Source organism: Oryctolagus cuniculus, chromosome 15 (genome assembly GCF_051225735.1).
Source record: "Oryctolagus cuniculus isolate XC-2025 breed Fujian yellow rabbit chromosome 15, ASM5122573v1, whole genome shotgun sequence".
NCBI lineage: Eukaryota > Metazoa > Chordata > Mammalia > Lagomorpha > Leporidae > Oryctolagus > Oryctolagus cuniculus.
In genome coordinates this window covers 67,596,714-67,622,861 of record NC_142881.1, presented here as the reverse complement: position 1 = coordinate 67,622,861, position 26,148 = coordinate 67,596,714, and the positions used below count along the sequence as shown (strand labels likewise).

The 26,148-nt window shown below is 46.0% G+C and overlaps 1 protein-coding gene across 23 annotated transcripts in view; it reads left to right on the top strand.

Annotated features, from left to right (window-relative positions):
* KCNMA1 (potassium calcium-activated channel subfamily M alpha 1) overlaps positions 1-24,887 on the top strand; it is a 783,049-nt gene extending 758,162 nt beyond the window's left edge. For 6 of the 23 annotated variants that reach the window (XM_070056977.2, XM_070056982.2, XM_070056980.2 and 3 more), the window contains 4 exons: positions 635-829; positions 3,100-3,218; positions 6,842-7,066; positions 16,359-24,887. In XM_070056977.2, the coding sequence (XP_069913078.1) occupies positions 635-829; positions 3,100-3,218; positions 6,842-7,066; positions 16,359-16,383 (564 nt within the window). In that variant the 3' untranslated portion in view covers positions 16,384-24,887. 23 annotated transcript variants of the gene reach the window in all.
* The last annotated feature ends 1,261 nt before the right edge of the window (positions 24,888-26,148 follow it).

Sequence of the window (26,148 nt, the reverse complement as noted above, 5' to 3'; positions counted from 1 at the left end):
TGGTTTTTTGTTTTTTTTTTTTTGTTTTGTTTTGTTTTTTTTTTTTTTTGAAAAAAGCAGAAGCCCAAGTTCACTCAGCTGGGTGCTCAAAGTCGTCATCAGTTTATCTGGCATGTGTAGTGGATGGAGACTTTTGGGTTGGACTCTTAGCAAAGCATGTGATACATTGTTCAACCATTAGGATGCTTTTGCCACCTGGATGTACACAAAGTTTGGTCATGGCTGGGGCAGGTGGCTTTCTGGTGCATGGGCAGTGTGCCCGAGGGGCAGCAGTGGAGCAGACTGACTTGGTCACACATGTCCAGCGTCCCACGGAAGACAAGTAGACTTTCCGTAGCAAGGCAGTGTTTGCATCCCAACTAACACCAATGCTGGTAAACACCAATTAGGCAGACGGTAGCCCTTGAATAAAAATCCCCTGGGCTGATTTTTAAAAGTCAGGTGGGGCGGCAGAGTGAAGCGTGGAGCAATTGCAGACTGCGGTCTTTCTCCTTCCCACGTGAAATCATTTGAAGAGACAGGCCAGAGCTTTGAACAGCGGATTCCGAGGGGCGTCATCATTTGCGTGTCGGCTGTCGTGACTGGAGCGTGTTCGCTGAAAGTAAGTTTTTGTCGCCGTCTCTGTCCCCTGCAGACGTACTTCAACGACAATATCCTCACCCTGATACGGACCCTGGTGACCGGAGGGGCCACGCCGGAGCTGGAGGCTCTAATCGCCGAGGAGAACGCGCTTCGAGGGGGCTACAGCACCCCCCAGACGCTGGCCAACAGGGACCGCTGCCGCGTGGCCCAGTTAGCGCTGCTGGACGGGCCCTTCGCGGACTTAGGGGTGAGTTCACAGCTCGGGGGAGGTCACCTGCGCGCACTGTCTGGGCAAAGTCGGATCCGAGTAAACCTGATGTCAGACCCTGCCAAGCGGGGCTTCCGTCTTTTCTCCGTAAACAACCAGTGGAAGCGGGGTTCATGATTTACTGTGTATCACGCACTGTACTTTAGGTGTAGAAGTTCATTTCCATCTTTGATGGGTCTGTGGTCACTTACTCTAAGGCAGCTGGAGGCCAGAGAGGCTGAGACCTGACCCTAGGGGAATTTGCCCCGGGGCACCCCAGCTTGAGGTATGTGTGCTTAATTACTCTTCAGCTATTGTCCATTATGAGCTGGGAGGTGGCAGGTGATAGCAATACGTGGTCTGTGGTCCTCATTTCTACAGGGAATGAGTATAGCTCTCAGCTCCTCGCCCCCCACCATTCGCTAATGGCAGGCGGCCCATCCCACTTTCCACAGTCAGAGGTTCTGTCTCTGAGTATGACCTAGGCACTGGTGTTTTTCTTTTTTTTTTTTTCTTTCTAAGATTTATTTTATTTATTTGAAAGGCAGAGTTATAGAGAGCATATTCCCCCAAATGGCCAAAATGGCCAGGGCTGGGCTAGGAGCCAGGAGCTTCATCTGGGTCTCCCACATGGGTGAAGGGGTCCCAGCACTTAGGCTACCTTCCTCTGCTTTCCCAAGCACATTAACAGGGAGCTGGGTTGGAAGCAGAGCAGTGGGGACTAGAACCGGAGTCCGTTTGGGATGACGGCTTTGCAGGCAGCAGCTTTACCCGTTATGCCACAAAGCCGGCACTGGTTTTGCAAGCTCCGAGACACTCACGTTCTAAGACCCAGTGGCCAAACTGGGTCTCATGTGGCTCCTTTAAGGCCTCTGCTTCAACACCTAGGACCCAGTCACCCTCCTGCAGACCCTCCCTGCGACAGAGATGGCCAACACCTCCCTTTGGGACTCATGTACAAGCTGAGGTCCGGCACTTTAGCAGGAGACTGTGGCCCTGACCCCTGCTCCCAGCTCAGCCCCAGGGAGTCTTTCAAGAGGGAACCCTTGAACTGCACTAACAGTAGCTACCCAGAAAGTCCAAACAGCAGCAGTGTTGCCAAGGCAAAAAGCCGCCTCCATTTTCTGAACAATGGAAGCCGACCGGCACCCTCTCTTAGTTTGGGTGTGGGCCAGGAACTTGGTTAGACTGGGCTTTTCAACAAGGGCACTTCTAGAGCCAGTGTCTGTACCTATCACCCATTAAAAAAGAGGGAGGAAAGGGGGAGAGACACCGGGTTCCCATCTGCTGGCCCTCTTCTTAAAACCTGCAGTGGCTTGAGCTGGGCCAGGGGAAGCTGGGAGCTAGACACTCAATCCCAGTATTTGGACCAACACATGCTGCCTCTCAGGAAGCTGGAATTGCAGGTGGAGCTGAGACTCAAAGCCACACACTCCGAGATGCGGTGCAGGGGCCCCAACGGTTGGCTTACCTGCCGCACCAAACAAGCACCCCTGGCCTTCCTGATAGGAAGCCCATCTGGAAATTCCCAGGATAAGAAGGATAAACACAGCGCCTTTCTGTCCCGTGGAGTCATCTTGCAGCGCCTCCTGGGTACTACTCCCTCCCTGGCGCCCCCTGGCTGCGGGCGGCCCGTCTCTCTAAGGCAGTGTGTCTGCTTTCCCCTTTCGCATTAGCGCTGGAAGCCGGGGAAGCTGGTGTGTGCTGATTACAACTGTGAATCCCAGCTCCCGGGGAAACACATTGTCTTCCATCCCTGCAAATTGTGCTTTTCACACAGTCCCTCCCTGAAGTTGTCTGTCACCCTAGGACCTGGTGGGGTCTTTTCTCCTCCTAGTGATTTCCATTAGCACTCAGCCTGTTTTGACAGCAGGAGCTGAGCACCAAGGCCACCATTGAGCTGGGGCAAAGCCTAATCCCCGTGTTGAGGAGCCAGTCTCGCCCCCTGCCCCATGGAGGGTACCTTAGAGACCTTCCACCCTTACCCCTCCCTTACAGTGAGAGGCTGACTCCTCGGAGCTCTCATTGCTGCTGGTAGAAAACGGGTGCGACCCCAGAGGAAAACTGCATTATTTTCTGATCCCTAAAATCCCACTGGTTGGGTGCAGGCTGTTAACCACGTTGGGTTCTTTGGCCACGGTCCCTTGACACAGACTCTGCAACCCGGCAGACACCAAGACCAGCTTTTACAGATAGGTTCTTCACCCCCTTGGAGCTCCACGTGCAGGCACGTAAAAATGATGTTTCTCTGTTCTTTCGTTGTCTCCCAGGACGGCGGTTGTTATGGTGACCTGTTCTGCAAAGCTCTGAAAACCTATAATATGCTTTGTTTTGGAATTTACCGGCTGAGAGATGCCCACCTTAGCACCCCCAGCCAGTGCACAAAGAGGTGAGTGTGCCCACTCTGCTCTCCCACCTAAGTGCCCCTTGCTAGCCCCGACCATAAAGGCAAAGGACCACGTAGGCACGCGCTTGCAACATGCAGATCACTGTGGCCACCTTAAATCACCCTGAGGTGGGAGGTTGTGGGAGACATTTCTCTTTACTTCTAATAGCTGGATGTAAAAGCCTTGTGGCAAGAATCCAAGTTCTGTAAAACAGTTCGCTTGCCCAGTTACAGAAGTCTCCCAAACCCTGGCTACTGGATAACCTCTGTGGGTGCCTAACAGAGCTATTTCACATCGCTGGTGTTTAAGATAAATGGTTCCTTTGCCATTTCTTAGAATCCTATATGCTTTACTGTGCATATTTTTAATTGATTCACATTTTTACTCTTATATATTTATTTTTAAGAAAATTGTATATTATCACCCTAAGCAGACAAATAACAGTTTAGGCATGCTGGTTACATTTTTTCTAATATGCATTAAAGTAAATTCATAGCAGGCAAAAATTAAAAGTGCATCCTAGAATTACTGAAATCAATGAGTTTGCATAATATACCCCAGGAAATAATGCCATAGAGAAGAGTGTTTCCCAGCTCTGTTTGCATTTTTTAATCACCTGGGGAGATTTTTAAAAATACTATGTTTACCCTGATTTAACTGGTTTGGAGCAAAAAAAAAAATTGCAAATGAGAATACATCAAAAGGTTCATGGAAAATGGAATTAAAATCTACGTTTATTTTGATGCAAACAGTTTTTTAAATCATGCACACGAGTATGCACACATGTGTAAAAATAAATAAGAATTACATCTATATGATGCCCAGGAATTGCGGAGTACAGCCAGAGCTGGGGGCCACTGCTGTCTGTCAGTGGGTTCTCACAGTTTAGGGCGAGTGAGCATCTCCTGAGGACCTTGTTGAAACAAGAATTGCTGCGCTCTGCCCTCAGAGGTGACGATTGAAGAGGAGTGAGGGTCTCAGTTGGGTGGGCTAAGCATTGGCATTCTTCACTTTGTTGCTTGTGTCCTTTGCCGTGCAATAGCTTCTTAGCATCATGTAATCCCATTTGTCCATTTTTTCTTGTATTTCCCAAACTTCTGGGATCTTAGCCAAGAAGTCTTTGCCTAGGTCAATATCTTGCCGTGTTTCTCCCATGCTTTCCTCTACTAATTTGTTGGTGTCGGGACTTAGGTTTAGGTCCTTGATCTACTGTGGGTTGATTTTTGTGTAGAGTGTAAGGTAAGGGTTTTGTTCCAGACTTCTGCATGTGAGATTCAATTTTCCCAATGTGATTTTTTTTTTTCTTTTTTGGAAGAGACACTGTCCTTTTATCAGGGAGTGAATTTAGCTTGTCAAAGATTAGTTCTTGATATCTGGTATTGCAATGCCTCTGGTTTTATTTTTATTGTTTAAGATTGCTCTGGCTATTCAGAGTCTTTTGTGTTTCCGTATGAATTTTAAGATTGTTTTTTCTAGGTCTAAGAAGAATGTCCTTGCCATTTAATTGGGTTCACATTAAATTTGTAAATTGCTTTGGGTAGTATGGACATTATGATGATATTAATTCTTCTAATCCATGAACATAGAAGATTTTTCCATTTTTTGTGTCTACTTCTATTTCTTTCATGAGTGTTTTGTAATTTTTCTTGTAGAGATCTTTCACATCCTTGGTTAACTTTATCGCAAGTCACTTAAATTTTTTGTAGCAATTGTGAATGGGACTGAACTTACACGTTCTTTATCAGTCAGAGTACTATTGGTATATAATAATGCAACTGATTTTTGTATGTTGATTTTGTATCCTACAACTGTGCCAACTTCTCTTATGAATTTCAAGAGCCTCTCAGTGGAGTCTTTTGGTTCCCTTACATAAAGGACTATGTTATCTGCGAATAGGGACAATTTGACTTCCCCCTTTCCCTGTATTCCTTTAACTTCTTTTTCTTGCCTGATGGCTCTGGCTAAGAGGCAAGCAACACAATGGGAGAAAATATTTGTACACTATGCATCCGATAATGGATACATATCCAGAATATATAAGGGGCTCATGAAACTCAAACATCAAAACAAACAGCTCAATTAAGAAATGGGCAAAGGACATGCACAGGCATTTTTCAAAGGAGGAAATACAAATGGTCAACAGATGCATGAAAAAATGCTTGGGATCACTAATCAATAGAGAAATGCAAGAAAAACAGCAATGAGGTATCTTCTCACCCCAGTTAGAATGACTATCATCCAAAATATCAAAAAATAAAAAATGCTGGTGAGGATGTGCAAAAAAAAAAAAAAAAAAAATGCCCTAATCCACTGTTGGTGGGAACATGAATGAGTACGACCATTAAGGAAGACAGTATGGAGATTCCTCAGAAAACTAAAGATAGATCTACCACATGACCCAGTTATCCTACTCCTGGGAATACATCCAAAGGAAATGAAAGCAGCATTTGAAAGGGTTCCCTGCACTCCTGTGTTTTTGGCAGCTCCATGCACAATGGCTAAGATATGGAAGCAACCTTAGATATATTTTAGCTGATAAGTGAGTAAAGAAAATGTGGTATGTATACCTGATGGACTATTACTCAGCCATAAAAAGAATGAAATCCTGACATTTGTAGCAAAATGGATGCAGTTAGAGAACATTTTACTAAGTGAAATAATCCAGGCCCCAAAACAAAATACAATTGCTTTTTTTTTGTGGTAATTAACATATATAGAGAAGACAAGATGTCAGATCATTTGGATTATAGTTATAAATGTTACTTCACTGAGTCATAGCATGTAAATGACAATATATTCTTGTTTCACACGTTGAGAAAAAGAAATGGAGTGGACAGGAGTAGTAAGGACTTTGGGGGAACTACTAATGTTGTGTTCCTAATTTGGATGTTGGTTATAAGGGTGAGCAGATGACCAAAAACTCATTGATCTGTATACTTAAGTGCCTTTCTTGATACATATGCTGCATTTTAAGAAACTATTTTAAAAAATAAAAAAATGGATGTGCATTTTAAGAGTGCCCTGGTGATGCTGATGGGTTGGTCTAAGGACCTCACTTTGAGACCCACCGCTGTAGAGGAAAAGGTCATTGCCATCCCTTAGCGTGACCCAGAGTGCCTGATCTCATGTGGAAGAGCTGTAGAGACTGAGCTGACACGCAGGGAGCTGTGCTATGTTTTTCCATGGAAGTGAAGCTCCTCCCAATGATACTATAAGCAAAGATTAAGGGCTGTCGAAGGAGACTTTGGGTCCTGGTAAATAAAGATCTAGTGATGGGTGTCTGAGATGGAAAATTCAAGAACCAAAGTTACAGTGTAGTCCATGACACCTCCTGCCTGTGGGATGCTGGGGACTGAAAGTGAACATGATCCTCCATTGCAAGGCGCATGTAGACCCTAGGAAGCATGGTTTGGTTTTCCCATTTCTAGCTGTAACTCGGCATCTTTGCCTGGGTCACGTCTGGCCTCCTTAAACAGAGGAAGATTTCATCAAACTTGGAAGAGAATGCTAAGGTGTTGGACCAGCTAGAAGAGCAGTGATCCGAGCACACCTGGTTCAGGGAGCCACAAGTTCTCCATCCGGTTGCCCTCAGGCTGTGACATCTGTCTCTGCTTTCCCCATCTAGGTATGTCATCACCAACCCCCCCTACGAGTTTGAGCTCGTGCCGACGGACCTGATCTTCTGCTTAATGCAGTTTGACCACAACGCCGGCCAGTCCCGGGCCAGCCTGTCGCATTCCTCGCACTCGTCACAGTCCTCCAGCAAGAAGAGTTCCTCCGTGCACTCCATCCCGTCCACAGCAAACCGGCAGAACCGACCCAAGTCCAGGGAGTCGCGGGACAAACAGAAGTACGTGCAGGAAGAGCGGCTTTGATATGTGTATCCACCGCCACCGTGTGTGACACTGTATCTGCCGTTCATTTCCCCAGTTGCTGTCCCCAACAGAGTCACTTTCCCGTTCTCCCCTCTAGTCCCTTCCTCTTTTTTACACATATTTGCATATGTATGATAGTGTGCATGTGGTTGTCATTTTTATTTCACCACCATAAAACCCTTGAGCACGATGGCAAATAAGCAGACGGACCAAAACAGTTATTTATGATTCTTGCGGGGGGTGGGGGTGGGGGTGGGGGAGCCCCACAGCATGCCCCACACAGGAACAGTTCAGTGCAGATGAGAAGGTAGCTCTTGCCATCCGTGTCGGTGAGGCAGAGCCAGTTTATTTCACGGGGCAGAGAATCAGAACTATTGGGGTGCTTTGGGTTTTGATTTTTTTGTTATTGTTTTCTTTTTTATACTCACACAAGAAGCTAGCACACATGTATTTGAAACAAGCTATCAAAAAAAAAAAAAGAAAACTTACTGATTGTTTCCACTCTCTGGGCGGAAGTATCGCAAAGCCTTTGAAAAGCTTTCACAGTTTCTTAGATGAGTACTAAGCACCTACTTCTTGCAGGGGACATCGAGATTTTTTTTTTAGTTACTCACCAAGGCCTTCTGTCCCAGCGCCAGCTTCCTTTGGGAGTTCTGTGAACATTTCTCCCACTTACAGTGCAGGAAAGAATAGTATTCCATTCGTGGATGGATCAACTTCTAGTCATTTAGTTTAAGTGAAAAGAGGCTTGATTGTACATTAAATTGTTATTCTGTCTCCTTATGCTGCCATATGAATAGGATTTTTTTTCTTTCGCTTTTGACATTTGGGATGAAAAGCCATATGTATCATAAATATCAAATGTAAGTCATTAAAAACTGCCTTCCTGGGACTTTTACATCCTTTAAAAGGTGAATTACTTACCTTATGTACAGAATAAATAATGCTCAGGAAAGAGCAAGTATTTTTCCACGCATTCTCAGGGGAACTTTTTACTCCCCTTTGTTTGATCAGCAAGGGCCCCAGTGCAGGTAGGAGCTGAGGACTAGAGAGAGGAGAAGATACACCCAGTGGCAAATCATGTTTTTCCTAGGAGCCCACTTGCTAAATAAACCAGGATGTGGGAAGAGCCAGCCTCAGTGGTCTCAGCAAAGACCATAGCCAGCTAGGACAGCTGCATGGTGCTGGCTGGTGGAAAGAGAGCTGGGAGGACAGAATTCCTTGCCCTCTGTTTTTCTCACACAGCCAAGTCACCTAGGCAGGTGAGTGACAGCAGCAGAGGACTGCTCCTCCTTATTATGTGATGAGCAGTAAGAAGAATGCCACAGCGAGCCAACACTTTTCAGGATATTTTTTCTTTTGTTTTCTCTCTCTGTCTCTGTCTTTCTTTTTGCAATTAGGAAGCACGAGAGGAAAGGTAGAAAATTTCCCTTTTGGACATGGAGTTATCAGATGTTTCACACAAGCAGATCTTGCTTTAATCAGTGCATCAGATACTGAGCATTGGTCATCTCCACTATTACCCAACGCTCGTATGGGTGGCCTAGCCCTGGGCTGGGAGGGGCATGCTCACAACATTTCCTTTCAAGAAGTCCATGAAAGCCAGTAGGGGTGAAAGGGAGGAGACCAAGTGTCACAGATGGACCTTGTCTAAGAAAAGGTGTTTTTATGGTGAATGTTTTGGGTTTAGATTTTGGATCCCCTGTCCCCTGCAGCATGACAGTTTGGAAGATTTGCTTGCTGTGTGAATTGACAAGCACTTTTACTGACAAAAAGAGTGAGGCTCGGTCACCACCCTCCACCTTCCCACATCAAAGACAGGGGCAGTGCAGTATTGAAAGCAGTTCCTGGGAGGGGAATACTTGTATACCTGTATATTAAAAAGCCCTAGGAGTGGAAGAATTTTTTTCAAAATTATTTTTGCCCCTCTATGTATTGATTTATGTATTACGTATAACTCTCTTTATATATAACTATATATATATAAATATATATGACTATATATAGATAACTATACCTACATATCCCCTAGTTTTGGATCATAAAGAGCTCTTTATGCATTCTTTGCATAGGAGGTTATAAAGTTATGCCCTCAGAACATTTATAACTATAAGAATGTGCCAGTTAAAGTGCTCAACAGGAAGTATGACACTTTAAAAGCGTTGTAAAACTCACATAGCTTACTTCTCTCTCTAAAGTGCAACAAGGATGAATAGGATGGGCCAAGGTATGACAATTAATGGTTCTGCATGACCTAGCCACTGCTGGGGGTTTTCTTCTATAACGTTGTCCTTGTGAAAACTTTTGTGAAATTAAAAAAAAAAGGAGTTACAAATTTTATTCTGTTATTGGTTTGTTTATTTTTGTTTATATTGTTCTGTTTGTGGTTCTGTTTATTTTGTTTGGCTTTGATTTTTTCCCCCTCCCTTTTCCCTCTCCTGTTCCCTTCCTCCTTCTCTTCCTTCCTCCACTCTCTAAACTGCTCAGCGCGATGAGGCTGTGCTGCTGCTCCTGCTAGATTCCTTAGAGTTTGTTTTGGTGTTCTTGGGTTTGGGGTTGGGTCATTTGGGGGGAACTTCTCTCCATCTGGCTTGCCTTTAAATCTGCACGTGGCCTCCCTGCCCACCTCAGTACCTTGCTCCAAGTCCAAAAGCATTTTCCCATCAAGAAACCCAGCTTCCTTCACTGCCCCACCCCATCACCACAGCCCACCCCAGCCCCCACCATCAGTCTGTTCACATCTCTGTGTTTATCTTGGCGAGACCCTAGCACCTCAAGTGATGATGCCAGTTGATAAACTTTTCTGGAAAACATGGACAGCTATTCCATTTGGCAAACCTGCTTCTCTGAATGTTCTGTCCTCCTTGTCTTTGTACCAGGAGGGTGGTTAATGGCAAAAGCATTGGTCTCTTTGATGTTTGAGCAGTGTGACCCGGAAGTAAAACTGTTCAGCTGTATGGATGGACTCAGGAGCCCCCACTCAGGGTTCTGGGGGCTGATGGCTCAGTTTCTGTAATACCCACAGCTCTCCTGCCACCTGCCTTTCAGAGACTTGTGAAACCCCCACCTGAGATTGGGCAGATAGAAAGAAGTAAATCAAAAATCTGTTTTATATTCAATTTGTTAATACTCTGATGCGATGATATTGTGATGGGACTAGAATGAGAACAGACTATGACATGAGATGAATTTTGGGGGTTTTCCCTGGACTTGGGGCACGTGAACCCCATTGGGAGATAATTAAGAATTGACTGCATTTGAGTCATGATGTATGTGATGATGGAAAAGGTATTGTTATTCCACTAGAAACTTCTCTCTTACACTGCACGTCGTGGAGGGAAGAGTCTCTTCCACTGTTTTCCACTGGACCCAGACTTCCCCTTCTTCAAGGGCCTGTCTGCTCCCTTAGGAAGGAGGCTCACAAGTTGGTCAGATTGTCTCCCTCCCGCCTCTCCACCACCACCACCAGAAAAAAGGAAATAAATGGATTGGGATAGAGAGTGAAAAATTCTTTGAAGAGAAAGAACATGCAATTTAAAAGAACTAAGCCAAGAACTCAGTTTTCTGCCCCATTCTAGATACAAAGCAATTTGTAGACCATTCAAACTATTTGTAGACCATTCAAACTACTTTGAATGTGAAACTGGTAGACCAGGAGGCAGGCTGAAGCTTTCTCAACCTTAGCAGGCATCATGGATAACCCAAGACCCTCAGGACCACTACCCAGCATCCTTCCCGAAGCCAGTTCAAATGCATTAAGAGACAGCTGGACTCTTATATACTCGAGGGGTCTTTAAAAAGTTCATGGAAGATACACATTGCCGTTAGTCTTATTTTTCCAGGAAGTATTTGAAATATCCACATATATTTAAATTTCTGTGACAATCAGGAGAGGTTTAGAATTCTAATCTGAATATTAAGGATTAGGTCTCTGGACCTGATTTGTAACAGGTGCTCAATAAATATTAGAAATAAATTGACCTTAAACAGTGTTATACTTTTAACCATTCCATATACTACTGTCCTTGTCCCCTTGGCTTATCTTAGCAAAAGAATACAATGAAGGCCTCCCACTGGCTCACCATGCTAGTGTGCTGGTGGCACTGTCCCTACTCGGGCACACAGCTTCTGAGAAAGCGGATGGCCCTGTAAGCTCAGTGCTCGCAGAGTGGAGAGACTGACTGTGCCCCTTGGCTGCATCGTCAGGATCCCTGATGACCAGAAGAACCTTTTGACAGGCTCTTCTTCAGCTTGGGAAAAGCCTAAAGGCGTGTGCATCCCAATAGAGACAATTAAATCCAGCAGCCAGGTTCCTATAGCAACAGGCTCCTGGAAGGAGAAACCAGAGACTGCAGAAACTTCAGGGCCTGTGGAAGTCAAGACAGGGCAAAAATCAATTTCTCCATCAGTTTCTTTCAGCCCATGCCTGCTTTGTCATAATATGATAAAGAGGTAGCTGTGGGCACCTGTCACTATCCTGGCTGTCTCCCGCGAGCAGATTGCACATTTCATTGTAACCATGGCAGGTAAGCAGGATTAGCCCCCGACATCTGAGAAGAGAGAGTGAAGAGGTACCCCTCCCCTCCACTGGAAGGGTGTTGGTTCAACTAGGGCACACAGAGCAGGGCTGGCAAGGGGCAGTTTGCTCTGCCCAGCCAATGGCGGCATGAGACTTCCAGTTCAAAGAGACAAATAGAATCATGGTGGACAATGGCAAAGACAGGAGGTGGTTTTAAGGGGAAGCTGCTTTGGCTCTGGTAAAAACGATGTTCATGTCTATGAGGTAGCCATACTTTGCTCACAGAGAGGAGAGGAAGCAGGAAGTGTGGGTGGGATGGCTGGGAGCGTCAGGCTGCCTGTGAGAAATGGGAACTGAAACCACACAGCCTTGCCTGTGAAGGCTGTGGATCCCTGTTAGCCCTCATTGTTTTCAACTGTTCTCTCTCTCCAAATGGCATCTCCTTTCAAACCTTTCCTAAGCTTCAGCTTGTGGTGCAGCGAACAGAGGCCAATTAGTCCCGACGCCTTGGCTGTATCGCTGTCTCCCCTGCGCTGTGTTCTTCTCTGGGGAGTAGTTATAGGAAAAGGCTAAATCCTACAGCACTGACAACCCACAGGGCCAGCAAAGGAGCTCCGTCTTAGCAGTGCAGCCTGTTTGTTCCTCTGCTTGTGGGACCCCAGGCAGCTCGGTCAGCCCAGGGCTGGGGCCCTTCTCCACCATAGCCTGCTCTTCTGGGATCACAGCTGACCTGCAGCAGCGTGACAAGAAGAGGAGGTCCTGACCTTTGTTCTGAACCCCGGCCCTCAGTACTGTCACTAGCAATGGCAGGCACTAGCGTGGATTCCTATAGTGAAATCCAGGATTGCAGAGACTGGTGGTCCCAGGGAGGGTAACTGCCTAGAAGTCCCCAGATGTAACACCAGGTGTCCCCTCCCTCTCCTTTACCTTGCCAACGAAGACCACCAACCACATCCCCCTCGGTCATCTCTGCCAGCACAATTCTTAGGCCAGTTCCCCAGCACATACACCACCACTCTTTACCTACAACTCGTCTGCTGAAAGACATCATTTGCAGCCACACCCAAAGGGACCAAAGGCCTTAGTATGGAGAGTGCTCACATTAATGCTAAAACTAACACCCTTGTGATTACTGTGGACCTAACCTCCTCCTTCATACTTTCCATATATTATTAACTCTTTTGATCCTCATGGAAACCTTTGTTTGAAAGGTGCAGACTCCAAGGACCCTAAATCCTCTGACATTAGCCACGATAATTTAATGCCTGCTAGTATTCTGAATAATCCTGGTAGCCTTAACCAACCCACATTTCATCCTCATGGGCACCAGCTCCCTTGAGCTGAACACTAGTATTAGCATGGTCATGTCATGAACCCTGTTTAGCAGACGAGAAATGACGCTAAGATAAATGAATAGCTGGCTCAGAGTCATGCAAGTTGTATGTAAGAGAGCCAAGTCTGCCTGACTTTATCTACTACCCTGTGCCATCTCCTTGGCCTACGTCTCACTGTGTGTCCGAGGTGGACAGTTCCCGGCAAAGCTGGTCTGGAGAGATGACGTCTCCCAGTGGTGGTAGCCATTGTTCTCCAAGCATTTCTCTGCAGTGATGTCATCTGTTTTACTAGTTTCCGTGCCACACACTGGGAAATCTCACTTTTTCCCTAGCACCACTGGCTCCTAACCGGGCACACCTTGTGCTCAGAGCAATGGCACTGTGCATTTCACCCTTACGAAGCTCATTTAGAGGTTGGGTTCTTTTTCTCAGGCAGTGAGGAGGCCCTCCCAGCCGCCAGGTCAAGTGCCCTTCTCATCTCAGGGATGAGAATGAAGCTCCCAGAAATCTCCCTGGCATGTGGGACAGGGCAGGGTGGAGATAAGCTCAGGGACTTGGAATTGTGCTGCACCACTTCAGCATTTGAATTCGGTCATTTGAATTCCCTCTCTGAGTCTTGTCCTTTGTGGCCCATTCTGTAGCCACCCACTGGCACAGTTCCTTCTCTGGAAGCCATGGTGCCATGAGCCAAAGCGTCATTGCCTGGCCTGAAGCACTCTGTTGAAGCCAAATGGCTGGTGATCATGAATAGCCTGTTCCTCTGAAGCTGTCTGGGAGAAATCTCATCAGAAAATACCTCTGCCACTGGACATTTTAGCACAACACCCGCAGCATGCATCCATGACCATTTTCCCAACACCCTCCCTAACCAAGTCCTCAACAACACATAGACCATAGGAGGCACCCAAATGAAACAGTCATTTCTCACACAGGGGGACAACCTCAAGCACACACGGGGAGTTGCTTTCACACTACACCCTCCTTGTGTTGAGGCTGCGTGGCCAAAACACAGGCGCTAGGCTACTTAGGTGTTTTTTAGTGGAAAGACATTTAGAAAGGAAAAAGAGAAGCTTAAATGGGGAAATAATGCTCTTTCTCACAGACAGCAGAAAGAAATTGATATTCTCTCTGCTGTGAAAGGTCGCAATGCCAACTCTGAATGGAACTGAGAGGACTAAATTCTGAACAATTATTCTCTGCAGCAGTTGTAAAAATTTCAGCAAATTGCCGCTGTCTTGGATCTTTTGCCCAAACGACCTCCTTGTTTCCATCAGCAGAGTCCCCTGTTCCAACCTGGCATGACCAACCTAGCACTAAATCCCTCTGCAAAATCTGTCCGCGAGGCAGCGGGGCCAAGACCGCGGGCAGCGCAGGCGAGCAGGGCACAAGCACCAGCCCCGCCTCTGGAAAAGCGCCTTTACCTATGAGCCGATGGAAAAAGTCGTAGTTTGAAATTGTTTCGGAGGCCTGGCGGTGCTTTTAGAACGTGATAACCATCACACTTTACTCCTCACTGAAAGGTTAGTTTAATCGTAGATCACAAAAAATTGGTTTCCACAAATGCATAATGGTTCATCTATGTCACACTTGAACTAAATGGTTTTTTAAATGGAGCTGAAATTATTTTGATGTGTACACAGTCCTGGATTTCTATACAACCTTTTTTAACCAACCCATCAGGAGCCTTGCCTCCAAAGTCTCATTAATAATTCAGATGTGCTGATGACTTTAAAAGATCTATGGAATTGAAGCTTAGGAAAAAAAAAAACTGTGCTTGACAAAAAGATAAATGAATGTAGAAAGAAGCTGTAGGAGCCTGGCAAGCTGTAGATCATCTCAGAACAGATTGTAACTTTATCATTCTGTCAGGGGGAATAATTTAAAGCACTTAATCAGTTAGCTTCACTGTGAGGATGTAGCATTATGAATTCCTATCGTCCAATCTGTTCAAATCAAAGTGAACTTAATTATAATAGGTGAGAGAGCCAGAGTAGGAAGGGGGCAGGGAGAAGGATGCCAGAGGTAGCCAGTTCGCAGAGGAGTAAGCTGAGTAGCCGAACAAAGGGCTTCACCCAGGCACACCCAGGCACACCCAATTTCAGCGGCAGAACCTTGGCGACATTAAGACCGCAGGACGCTTGTAGCAGTAAAAGGGTGGACCGAGGAGGAACACACAGTGTGATTTGGAGCTGATCATAAATGCTCAGTTTACAAGCTAACAAAACAATGGATACATACACACACACACACACACACACAGAGGCATGCACCCAGCCAGGTGAGCAGTTTTTATGAACATCCAGGACTAGTGACAGGGCATCTGTGAATTGCACCGATAGGCAGGAGACAAAGCTGGAGGGGCTGTTGTCTCCATAGCATGGGGTGTGCTGAAAGACTTTGTCATTTCTCCTTCCTTTCCCTAAGCCACTAACATGAGGCATAGGATTCTCAGATCAGAATGTCCTATGTGCCCAGTCCCTTCCTGTCTTCACACATGGCCAATTTCCCGGACAATTTCCATTCTAGAAACAGGCGAGGATGAGAGCTGAGCTGTATAAAATAGCGCTGCCCTGCTGAGAGGATGCTAAGACCATTTTTGTTCCAAGCCTGAACACCCTGACTCAGCACTGTCTTTCCCATTTCTGTATTTAGGGTGGAAATGAAATGCTCCCGTCAACAGCGTGGGTTAGTATAGTCCCTCAAGACAGTGCCACTTGAAACACTTTTTATAACCTGATCCCAATCCAGAGGTCTGTTTCTTGAACTAAAAAACCATCTCAAAATCCTCTTGAGAACATGGGCTTCCATTTTGAGTTTCACTCTCCTTGGCTAGCAAGTGCTGCGTACTTACTTTAAGATCTCCAAAAGTGACTGCAAAATAATTAGAAGAGAGAGTTGAGATACAGCTTGAAGTCTGGTTGCTAGCAGGAGAGCAGGGTAAAGGCTGGGTGGTGGCAACCCTGAGGAAGTATCTAGATCATTCGCTCTGCAGGACGGACGAGGGCCTTCTGTCTTCCACTGCAACCCAAGGAGGCACAGGCCTTTCCGCAGGTCCAGTGTCTGTACCCAGTATCTGATACAGGCAGCTTCTTCTCCCCACCAGCTTTTCAAGCCACTCACATAGCTCAACATGGCCAGAGCTCATCTTCCAGCCCCTCGTGTTCTCTGAGGTCCATTCGTGGTAACTGCAAGCCCCAGAGGCACACTGTGTTGGGCCCCGGCTGCAGGAAGCAGAGGTATGTCTCAGATTCTGGGTCCTCCCCACACTGCACTGGCTCCCTCGGCAATGACTCACTGTCGGCTTCTATCAGTTACCTTTTTTGCATTTTTCATTGAACTGTCCGAAAGCTTTACCCTAGGACTAATTGAGCTTCTCGTTTCTCCTTCTTGTTCTCTGTCCATTTCGCCCTTTAGCAGAAAAGAAATGGTTTACAGATGAGCCGGATAATGCCTATCCCAGAAACATTCAAATCAAGCCCATGAGTACTCACATGGCTAACCAGATCAACCAATATAAATCCACAAGCAGCTTGATTCCACCAATCAGAGAAGTTGAAGATGAATGTTGATTCCCAGGAGACCAGAACTATTTTTTTAAAGCCTGACAAACTTCATAATGGTGACGTGACTTTTCTTCCTCTTACATCCTGAATCACTGGTGGAAACGTTAGGATAAGCAAGAATTGCAAGAAAATAAAATAGACAGATCTTTCTCGTGGTCGGCCTTGAATATTGCTTCCATGTACTTTGGAAACGAAAATGATTTCATTTATAAATGAACACACTAAAATAGTCATGTATAGCCTCTAGCATTTTAAATTATTTTTATTTATTAGAAAGAAAATATATTTTTCTTTTTCTCATTGTCAAATATCTGCCCTATATCTACACAATGCAAAATCAAAATGAGTCAAGTGGCCAGACTCCTTAACACATATTTCTCTTCTTTCTCTCTTTTTCTTTGAGGAGAATGATGGTCACATCACCACAGTTAATTGTAAATTAAGGGAAATGGAATATTAACTTTAAAATGGCCAACGATGTATACATGTATTTTAGTAAAGCCAAAAAGATAGAAAACAAACAAACAAACAAACACAACAACCACAAGAAGACAAAAGGGGGCAACTGACTACCTGCTTCGTTCCTGGATGGGTGTGTATTTTGATCAGCATTGACACCAGCTCTTAATAAATGGAAAACTTATTTATTTTCACAGTTGAAAGTCATATTTTTGTAGTTTTAGTTTCCATTCTGTATTTCTCATCCCTTGGCTCATATCTTTTAAGGGAAGACCTTCTTGCTGCTTTACTATGACTGCCAGGTGAGGTTTACCTGGCCAACTCATGCTGCCAGGAAGGTTGTGGGCACCCCTGGGGTGAGGAAGTTGATGACCAGATAGACTCATGCCATGTGTCTATTGGTGGGGACTCCTACATGCTGTGATGCTTCTTATTTCATATAACCAACACACCAGAAGGAATTTCAACTTTGGAGGGTCTGGTGGACTTTTCCCCCACTCCTCAATTCTCAGAGCTTGCAGTCTGAAAATTTGTAATCATCAATGAATTGTTTTAATAATAGGATATGAGAATGCATTCATTCTTCTTACTATGTTTTTGTTTAAATGCCAGAGAATTGCCAGGATCAAGGAGACAACTTTAGCCCAGATTTTATTTTGTAGACTTTATTTTGTTGCTGGAACAAAATACACAAAGTTGCTACAATAATTAAAAATTAATCTTAATGAAAAAGGAAAGCAACAAACGTACTTCACACAGACTGTTAGAACAGGCCTTTGAAAATTACCAGCAGTGAAATCAAACGTATCAACCACTTCAAATTGTGGCCAAAAGATTATTGTAGCCATCAGAGACAATTATGGCTCAGAGTTCTGCTGTCACTTGCATGCTCAGTATACAGTCACCCAACAACCATTTTGTTCCGAATGACTTAGCAAGTCTTTCAACTTCAAAATGATCAATCTTTGATACGATCGTCAGGGTCTCTGGAGAAGCATGAATGTGATTGTGATTTTTATTTTCTTAAAAATTTTAACTGTGGACACTTAAAGAACCAAGCTAACCAAAGTATCCCACAAAGTCCAGTGATGACTACTGCGTTAACACCTTAGGCCATGGCCCTGTGGTGCCTAGTTCTGGTAGTACAAATCAGATCAGAGCAGAGCAGTGTGATCACCATGCAAACATGTCCACTCAGTACTCCAATTACCAATGTAGGCAAAACGAGCTTCCACTGCTCTCCACTCCCTGCAGAGCCAATGTAGCTGTGCTTCCACCTCATAGGCATTGTCCTGCAGTGACTCGTCGGACTGTGGTTTCTCTGTCGTCAAATTTTGTAGACTTAGTTCTATAAAAGTACTGTGAATATAATGTATGTCCAATTGGATTGTTTAAAAACTACTTATAATTAACCACTAGTCTACTCTGCAGATGAAAATGATGTCAACGGTCTATATTCAGACTTTAAACATCTCTTGGTTTCTAACAGAAGTCAAACGTGTTTGTGGGAAGAACTCTGCTAGGATTTGGATGACTTTCCTGAGAGCTGGGCCTTCCTTTTGCATACTGATTTTGCATTGGGCTCACCTTAGTCCATTCACGTCAATCCACGCTCTTTTTCCCTTCATGAACCATAGTGGGCTCCTTCTTCACTTCTGTTCCTCACAACTACCTTGTGAATTTGTCACAGCTATTTGGTCTCCCCTTGCAGGTGATGGTGGCCACCAAAGGATCTTCCATTACAGGAACACAGCACAGTTCTCCATGTCCCCCACCTTGTCCTCCCTCTGTTGTCTTCAAACCAAGGCAGTCCAGAAGTAGAAGTACGAACTACGGCTAGATATTTGAGCCTAATTTTTTAAAAAAAATCATAATGGTTAAGATGTTTTCCCACAGCACCCCAACAACCCAAATTGGTAGAAACACATTTATGCTTGGTAGAGCATTTTTCTGTCAAAGTAGAGCAACGCATTCATGCTTGCCTTTGTAACAATGAATTGTTCTGGACCAGGGAACAAGATCAGGCTTTTTTTTTTTTAAAGATAAATAAAATGATGATGGCCCCTTTGGCGAAAATTGGTGCTGGGTAAATTAACAGTGAACTGGAAAAGGGAGAAGATTTGTAAGGCTACTGGAGGATTCAAGGGAGTATAAGAGCTTCCTTATTTGTTTCTATTTGTTCAGTTCTTTGCCTCTAGGTCCCTCTCCAGCTCAGCTGTAAAAGACTTTTGCCACTTCCATCTGGTCTGAACCAATGATGATCTTCTTTGGAATAGTCCCTCTTATGAGACTGTGGTCTCCCCTTCAAGTTTAGAGTTCCAGAAAACCTGTTTTCTGAAACTGATGACTCTTGGGTGCTTTGGGAATCACTCACCAATGAACTGTTGAAAAAGCAGAAAGTATCTCTTTACAACTGTAGCACCACCATCTTCACCTTTCTCATTGAGATAAAAACTTATTTTTGTCTAAATATTTGAATAATTTAGAATATCGCCTCTAGCCAATATAAAACACCTTAAATAAAAGTGCTTGAGACTAAGATACGTTGGAAAACACTCAAGCTCTTGAATTCTAAGGATAATGACATCTTATAATGCACTTTGGGGAGATCTTTATCAATGACATTAAATGAACAGACAATCAGAACCATTTGATTAGGTTTGGAAAGGGGGAAAAGGAAAAAGCCTAAGAAACTTGGGGATATTTTCATGTTGAAAGGAGAAAAGAGTTCAAGTTCACTACTTCTGGTTTGACATGGGGGTTTGAGACCCATATCTGCAGCAAACTAGCTATAAGCTTTGAAAACTCTCTCTGCATGTCCCAAATTTCAGAGGGGAGAGTCACTGAGACGGCTCCCAGGTGCTTCCAGATCCGAGAGGGTGTGATCTACGTGAGGGATGGAAACCTGCCTGGCTGCCTCTCCTTGGCCAAGCCCTTGGAGACCACACTGCCTAGGGCTGAAATAATGGTCATTCTTGCTGTATCACCCAAGCCATACTTCTGACCTTAAGATTGTGTACAATTGCTCTGCACATGGTGTGCTTAGGTTCACTGTTGCATTTTCACTTTGGAGTCTCCTTAGGTCCAACATGCAGATATTTCTAGATCAACATACCCAAATCACATAGACCAGATTTTTCCATTTCTGAGTAGTTTCTTCACAATATGATTCCCGCCTGCTCTTTTCCTTGGTTTAAGGTCAGGGTTGAGTTAAGCCCTTCATCTTAACTCCAAGAGTTAACTCTTACAACAAGAGGCTCAAGATGCCCAAATTTCTCCTGTTTTCCCCATTTTGTTTCCTAGTTTGGATCTTGGATTCCAGAAGTAAGCAACCTTAAATTTTCACTTCATTCCATTATTTGTGTGTGTTTAGCTTTTCATTAATATACTAACCATCTCTTTGCTACTTACATTCACATATGTAATTTGAATCTATCATTTTTCATTGTGAAAGAAAACCTGATGGAAGGGACTGATGAAGGAGGAAAGGCAGAAAGGAAGAAAGAGAGGACTGGAGGGAGAGAATGAGGAGGAGGGAAGAAGACAGGAAGGTAGGCGGGGAAAAACGGAGGAAGGAGGAGAGGCAAAAATCAACACAGTGACTAGCAGGTGAGCCATCTTGGCTTCTGAGAGCCCAAGCAAATCTATTCAACTTGGACACTGAGTTCCAGGGCAGACCCTGTCCTGTTTCTGTCCCATTCCTGTTTGCCGCTTCGGGAACACTGGTAACACTACCAACCACTCTGGCCCTCCAAAGGGTTTTCACTCATTAGCTCTTGACCCAGCCTCTTTCAAAAAAGCAAACGGGACCGAGAATTCACTTATAGCCTTTCTCCCCTCTCCTGTTTACCTCGTATTCCCAAAGAGCAATATCCCCCCTGTCCAGCAGAGATGACGTAGCATTCACATCCCTTGGTCATTCAACGAGGTGGTGAAGCCCTTTGGATTTGTTTCTGAGCAAGTAGGCCCCACTGATGGTTTCCAGCCAGCGTGTACCTGTGTGGCCATATTGGATGTTTCAGCAGTCTGTTTTGACTGGTTGCTGCCCATGCAGTACTAATTGTTAGTAATTTGCATATTTGCATAGAAGTAAGACAGTTCATAAATGTTTTTAATTTCATTTCTAAAGAGACTCTGTAGCCAAATTTTCCACTCCTGTAGGAGGCATTCTTAAAACACAGACAGACGGGAGTCCATGTGTCTCTGGGCAGGAGTCCTCCTTAGCCCCACCGTGTTTGGTAGCTCCATGATGTCATGGCCTTCCCAGGTGGACTGAAGGAATTCCAGCTGGACTGTCTGTTCCGGGCCTTTCTCTGTATTTTTTAATTAGGAAAATGGGCCTGAGAATGCCCCTAAAAACAAGCCCCTGACCCCAGCTTCCTGCAGATGCAGACCCTGGGAGGCAGCAGTAGTGGCTCGGGGCATTGGGTTCCTGCTCAAGTAACTGAAAGACTTGGACTGAGTTCCCGGCTCCGGCCGGGGCCACTGCGGGTGCTGGGGGAGTGTATCGGCGGGTGGGGAAGCTCTTTCTTTCTCTTCCCCCTCACTCACTCTTACTCTACATTTCTCTTTGCCTCTCAAATACATAAAAATATTAAAATTAGAAGCTTTCTAAAAACAAATAAGAATAAGCCAGACTTGGGACATATATTAAGGAACTGAGAAGAAAACAAAATGTTAAAAGCGGCATTTAGAAAAACACTTTATTTATTTGGTGAGAGGGAGGGATGGTGGGGGCAGAGAGAGAGAGAAGAACATCCATCTGCTGGTCTACTCCCCAGATGCCCTCAACAGCCAGGACCACGTTAGGCTGAAGCCAAGAGCTGGAAACTCAGTCCAGATCTCTCACTCGGGTGGCAGGAACCTAACTGCTTGAGCCATCCCTGCTACCTCCCGGGGTTGGCACTGGTGGGAAGCTGGAGCCAGGAGTTTCAGCTGGGCCTCCCTCTCAGCCACTCTAATGTGGGACACACAGGCATCTCAGCCACCATCCTGAATGCCTGCTCCCCTAAGCAGCAGCTTAAGAAATGTGAGCCAAGGGCATGCTGTTTGTGGTGCCAAGAGCTAGAGTGGGGGGAAAAAGGTGTTGTATTGAATTGCATAGTTTGGGAAGAATGCAGAGCAAAGTAATGCTTGATGGACTTTGGAGATATTTCAATAGGAAATGAGTGGCTAGACAGGAGAGAGGTGGAACACGAGGAGTTTCTAGGATGAAAGGGCTTCAGTGGGCCGTGACACATTGGTAGGAATGTGATTTCAATAAATAGACCATTTGCCCATGGTGATAATTTTATGTAGGGGAGCTGAGGAAAACTAAGACGAGACTACTTAGAAAGGGCTGAAGAGTAGGTAGTCTACAGGGCAAGCTAAGGAGTTGAAAGTCAATGCAGAAAGACACAGGCAACCACGACAAGTTTGAAGCCGAGAGGGATGGGCCGCACTGCCCGTGCACTGTTGAGTGTGACCATGGCTGGGAGTCCTCACGGGACTGAACACAGTGCTGAACGCTGGGGTGCCGCACTGAGCCAGCAGCTCACCCTGGAGTTCCTCTCTCCCCGACGCACTTTGCATTCAGATATAAGGCACCGCTGCTCCGCTGACTTGCCAGATCATCAGTAACAGGCTCACATGTAGATTCGAGGGGAGGATAGATATTCTGATGTTTTCAAAGTTTACTGATTGTTCTACCTTACAGATCTGGCTATAACAAAAGCATGAGGCAGGCCATCGGCAGATTGTACAGAGTAACCCATATCTCAGAACACCAGATGAGGGTCCCCATTATTAAAACCTCCTGCAAGGTTATCAGGCGACTACTGCTTAGGAGCCAGTCAACAGTCAGTCAATATTTATAAAAGGAGTGGAAATGGGCAAAGGGATGAAGATTCTAAAGGCATTGCTATCAGTCAGCATATAGCTCAACTAAGAAGAGAAACACACACTCGAAAAACCACTAGGGGATGGCGCCGCAGCTCACTAGGCTAATCCTCCACCTGCGGCGCTGGCACCCCAGGTTCTAGTCCCGTTTGGGGCGCCAGTTCTGTCCCGGTTGCTCCTCTTCTAGTCCAGCTCTCTGCTGTGGCCCGGGAAGGCAGTGGAGGATGGCCCAAGTGCTTGGGCCCTGCACCCACATGGTAGACCAGGAGGAAGCACCTGGCTCCTGGCTTCAGATCGGCGCAGCGCCGGCCCTGGCAGCCATTTGGGGGGTGAACCAATGGAAGGAAGACCTTTCTCTCTGTCTCTCTCTCTCACTAACTCTGCCTGTCAAAAAAAAAAAAAAAAACAAAAAACAAAAAACAAAAAACAAAAAAAAAAAAACTAGGGAAAGAGGCAGCACTAATGGCACAAAGTCATCTTTCAAGACTGGGGGGACATCTGGGGTCTGAAGTGGTCCCAGAAGGTTGGCTTCATAGGAAAAGGGGAGTGGTGGAGTTGGGTGTGTACGGGGACGGCGTTCCCAGTTCGAGGGCAGGACCACCTGTGGCAGTGTGGGTGACCTTAATCAGTAACAGCCAATGGAGACCTATTGAGTGCTTACTGTGTGCTCGCTGCCCCGTAAGACTTTTAGGCAAGATGGCCCATAAGTCTCTAGAACCTGGGAAGTGGGAAACATGGGGAGGACGCTTAGGACCAAAGGGAGAGTCACCGTGAGACTGGAGAGGAAGCCTTTGGGAGATGGTGACTCAGAAGGAAACAGATTCCCTTGGAGGGCGAGGGTGTTGCTTCTTTGTCTTTAGCCACAGAGCCGGGGGTGAGGCTGGCCAGCTGGGCAGTCCCCCGCCCCTCTGTGCGACTCTTGGTGTCCCAGGGGACAGAGGTTGCACAGGAGCCTCGGTCACTGGCACTCCTGGAAGATTCGAAAGACAGGGATGGTGAGGCGACCTCATCCTTCACCTTCTGTTTATGTCACTCATGCCACCACCACACAGAACATGCCCTGGCAGCTTTAGTTTGCAAGGTCTTAAAAAAATACGGTCTCCTCTGCTTCTTTTTTTGGGCTTTCTGGACAGGCAGTGTGAGGAGAGATGCCTGGGCCAGTTGAAGACTGATCTTTCTCGGTACAATTGTACACTTAGGTTTCCTCCAGCCCTTTCACGTCCTTGAGGATTTCTGTGTCTCTTCTCCACCTCCGTCTTGTCATTCAGCAGGACAGGGATGCGAAGGACAAGAAAGCTCTCCAATGCACCTGTGTTGGCAAGCAGTTCTGGCCCCGTTGTTTGGAGTCTCAGATGCAAACACACACACGCACCAACACACACCTGCCAGAGTGACCCAGTGCTCCCCTCCCTGGGTCAGTGTGAGAGGCAAGCAGCAGAGAAGGAGCCCTAATAGGAAGGTAGACAGCACCCCACTTCCCCTCAGCACCAGCCGAGCCCCGGCCACCTCACTTCTCTTCCTGTCCTTCTGAAACACGCTTGACCAAGCTGCACTGTTTCCAACATAAACCAAGATCTGCCTGGAAATGCTAATTAGAAAGTGTCCATTGCCAGGTGACACCATCACATGCTGCCTAAAACTTCTGGTCACCTCCCCCCACCCAGACACTAACAGGAAACCACTGAGCTCTGAACCCTGCACTCACAGTGTCTTCAGGGGACAAAGAAAAAGATACAACACAGGCAGAGGTCAGCCTTCATGTTCATTAAGGAAAAAGAGCGTGGCTTGTTCATCTGTCTTTCACACTTTTGATTGTTGGCATGAGGATGATGATAGGACGATGATGGCGACAACGATGACGATGACCTAACAGGCATTGCAGAAGAGAAAAACGCTGGTGCTCTGACATGCTCAGCCCAACTCTGTCATCTGTAACAACCAGTGATAACTCTCTTGTCTTGTAAAAAGGGTTTGTACATAACTTGTACATGGTTTCATTTTGTATTTTTCACAGATTAAAAATTTATGTATTTGTGTTCTAAAACCAGGAGTGTTTTTTTGTGTGTCCTTGTAGCAGTCGCACAGCCCTGGGGGGTGGGGAGGGTGGGGGGTGGTGTTGGCAAAGTCCTTGAGTTCATTTGGGACTGCTCTGTTCTCCCTCTCCCTCTCTCTCCTTTCCCCTCTCTCTCCACATCTGCAGTTCTCCCTTTCTCCTGTCTCCCTCTCTCTCTTCTCTCCCCCCTCCTTTCTTCCCCTCTCCCTTTTCCCGCTCTTCTTTCTCCCACTCCCTAGCTCTTATTCTTTCTCTCTACCTCTCTCTCTCTCCATCCCTCCCTTTTCCTCTCCTTCTCTGTGTTTCTCCATCTCCCCTCTCTTCCCTCTCCCTCTTCCTACTTATTCTCTCTCTCTTGCTAGCTCACTCTCACTCACTCTCTCTCTCTCTCTCACCAAAACCCCCACAACTCCAAGTGCTGCCCAAGGCTGCAACAGGCAGTGAGGGAGACGAAGAGATGCTGCCGTTGGCTGTGGTGCCTGACATGCCTATGGGGTTACACCATGGTCAAGGGGACCACACACCCCCTCACAGAAGGTTCCAGCACACAAGCTTCGAAGAAATGGGTGGCATTTGGCAGACCTTTAAGAAGCTAGGATGTTGGCTCTTTAGCCATCTGCTCTCAAGCTAGTTATCTTTGCATGCCATCTGCATGGAGAAGCAGTGTTCTTTCCCCTGCACTTGCTTGTCACAGCCCAGGACAACTTGCTAAAGATGTGCTTCATCCAGGTTCACCCTCGCCTCCAACAGCATAGCAGACGAAACTGGGGCTCAAGGCCAAAAAGACCTCCTAGAAGCCAGTGCAGTTCAGGGCTGGGTTTGGATCTGTTTCAAGACCCTGTGAGGGGGAACTCCTTTCAGGAGTCTGAACTTCCAGGTTAGGGTTGGATTGGTTTTGAAGAAGGGGAGGAGCTGGAGTCTGGGGAGCACTGTCCAAGTGTCCTTCGTAATGCACAGAATGTGTTGGCATTTAATGTCTTCTAGAGACCGCCTCATTGATGCATTAGCTACCCATTTACTGTGCAGTGGTAATGTTCATGCTCCTCTGCTGGGAGCTGCAGATACAACAGAGTGATGTGATGACCCCAGGCCTCCTCCTGGGGAGGAGGCGACCAGCAAACAAGCAGGTACCAGTCACGTATTAAAAACTAATCTGGCAGGCTGGCGCCGCGGCTCAGCAGACTAATCCTCCGCCTTGCGGTGCCGGCACACCGGGTTCTAGTCCCGGTCGGGGCGCCGGATTCTGTCCTGG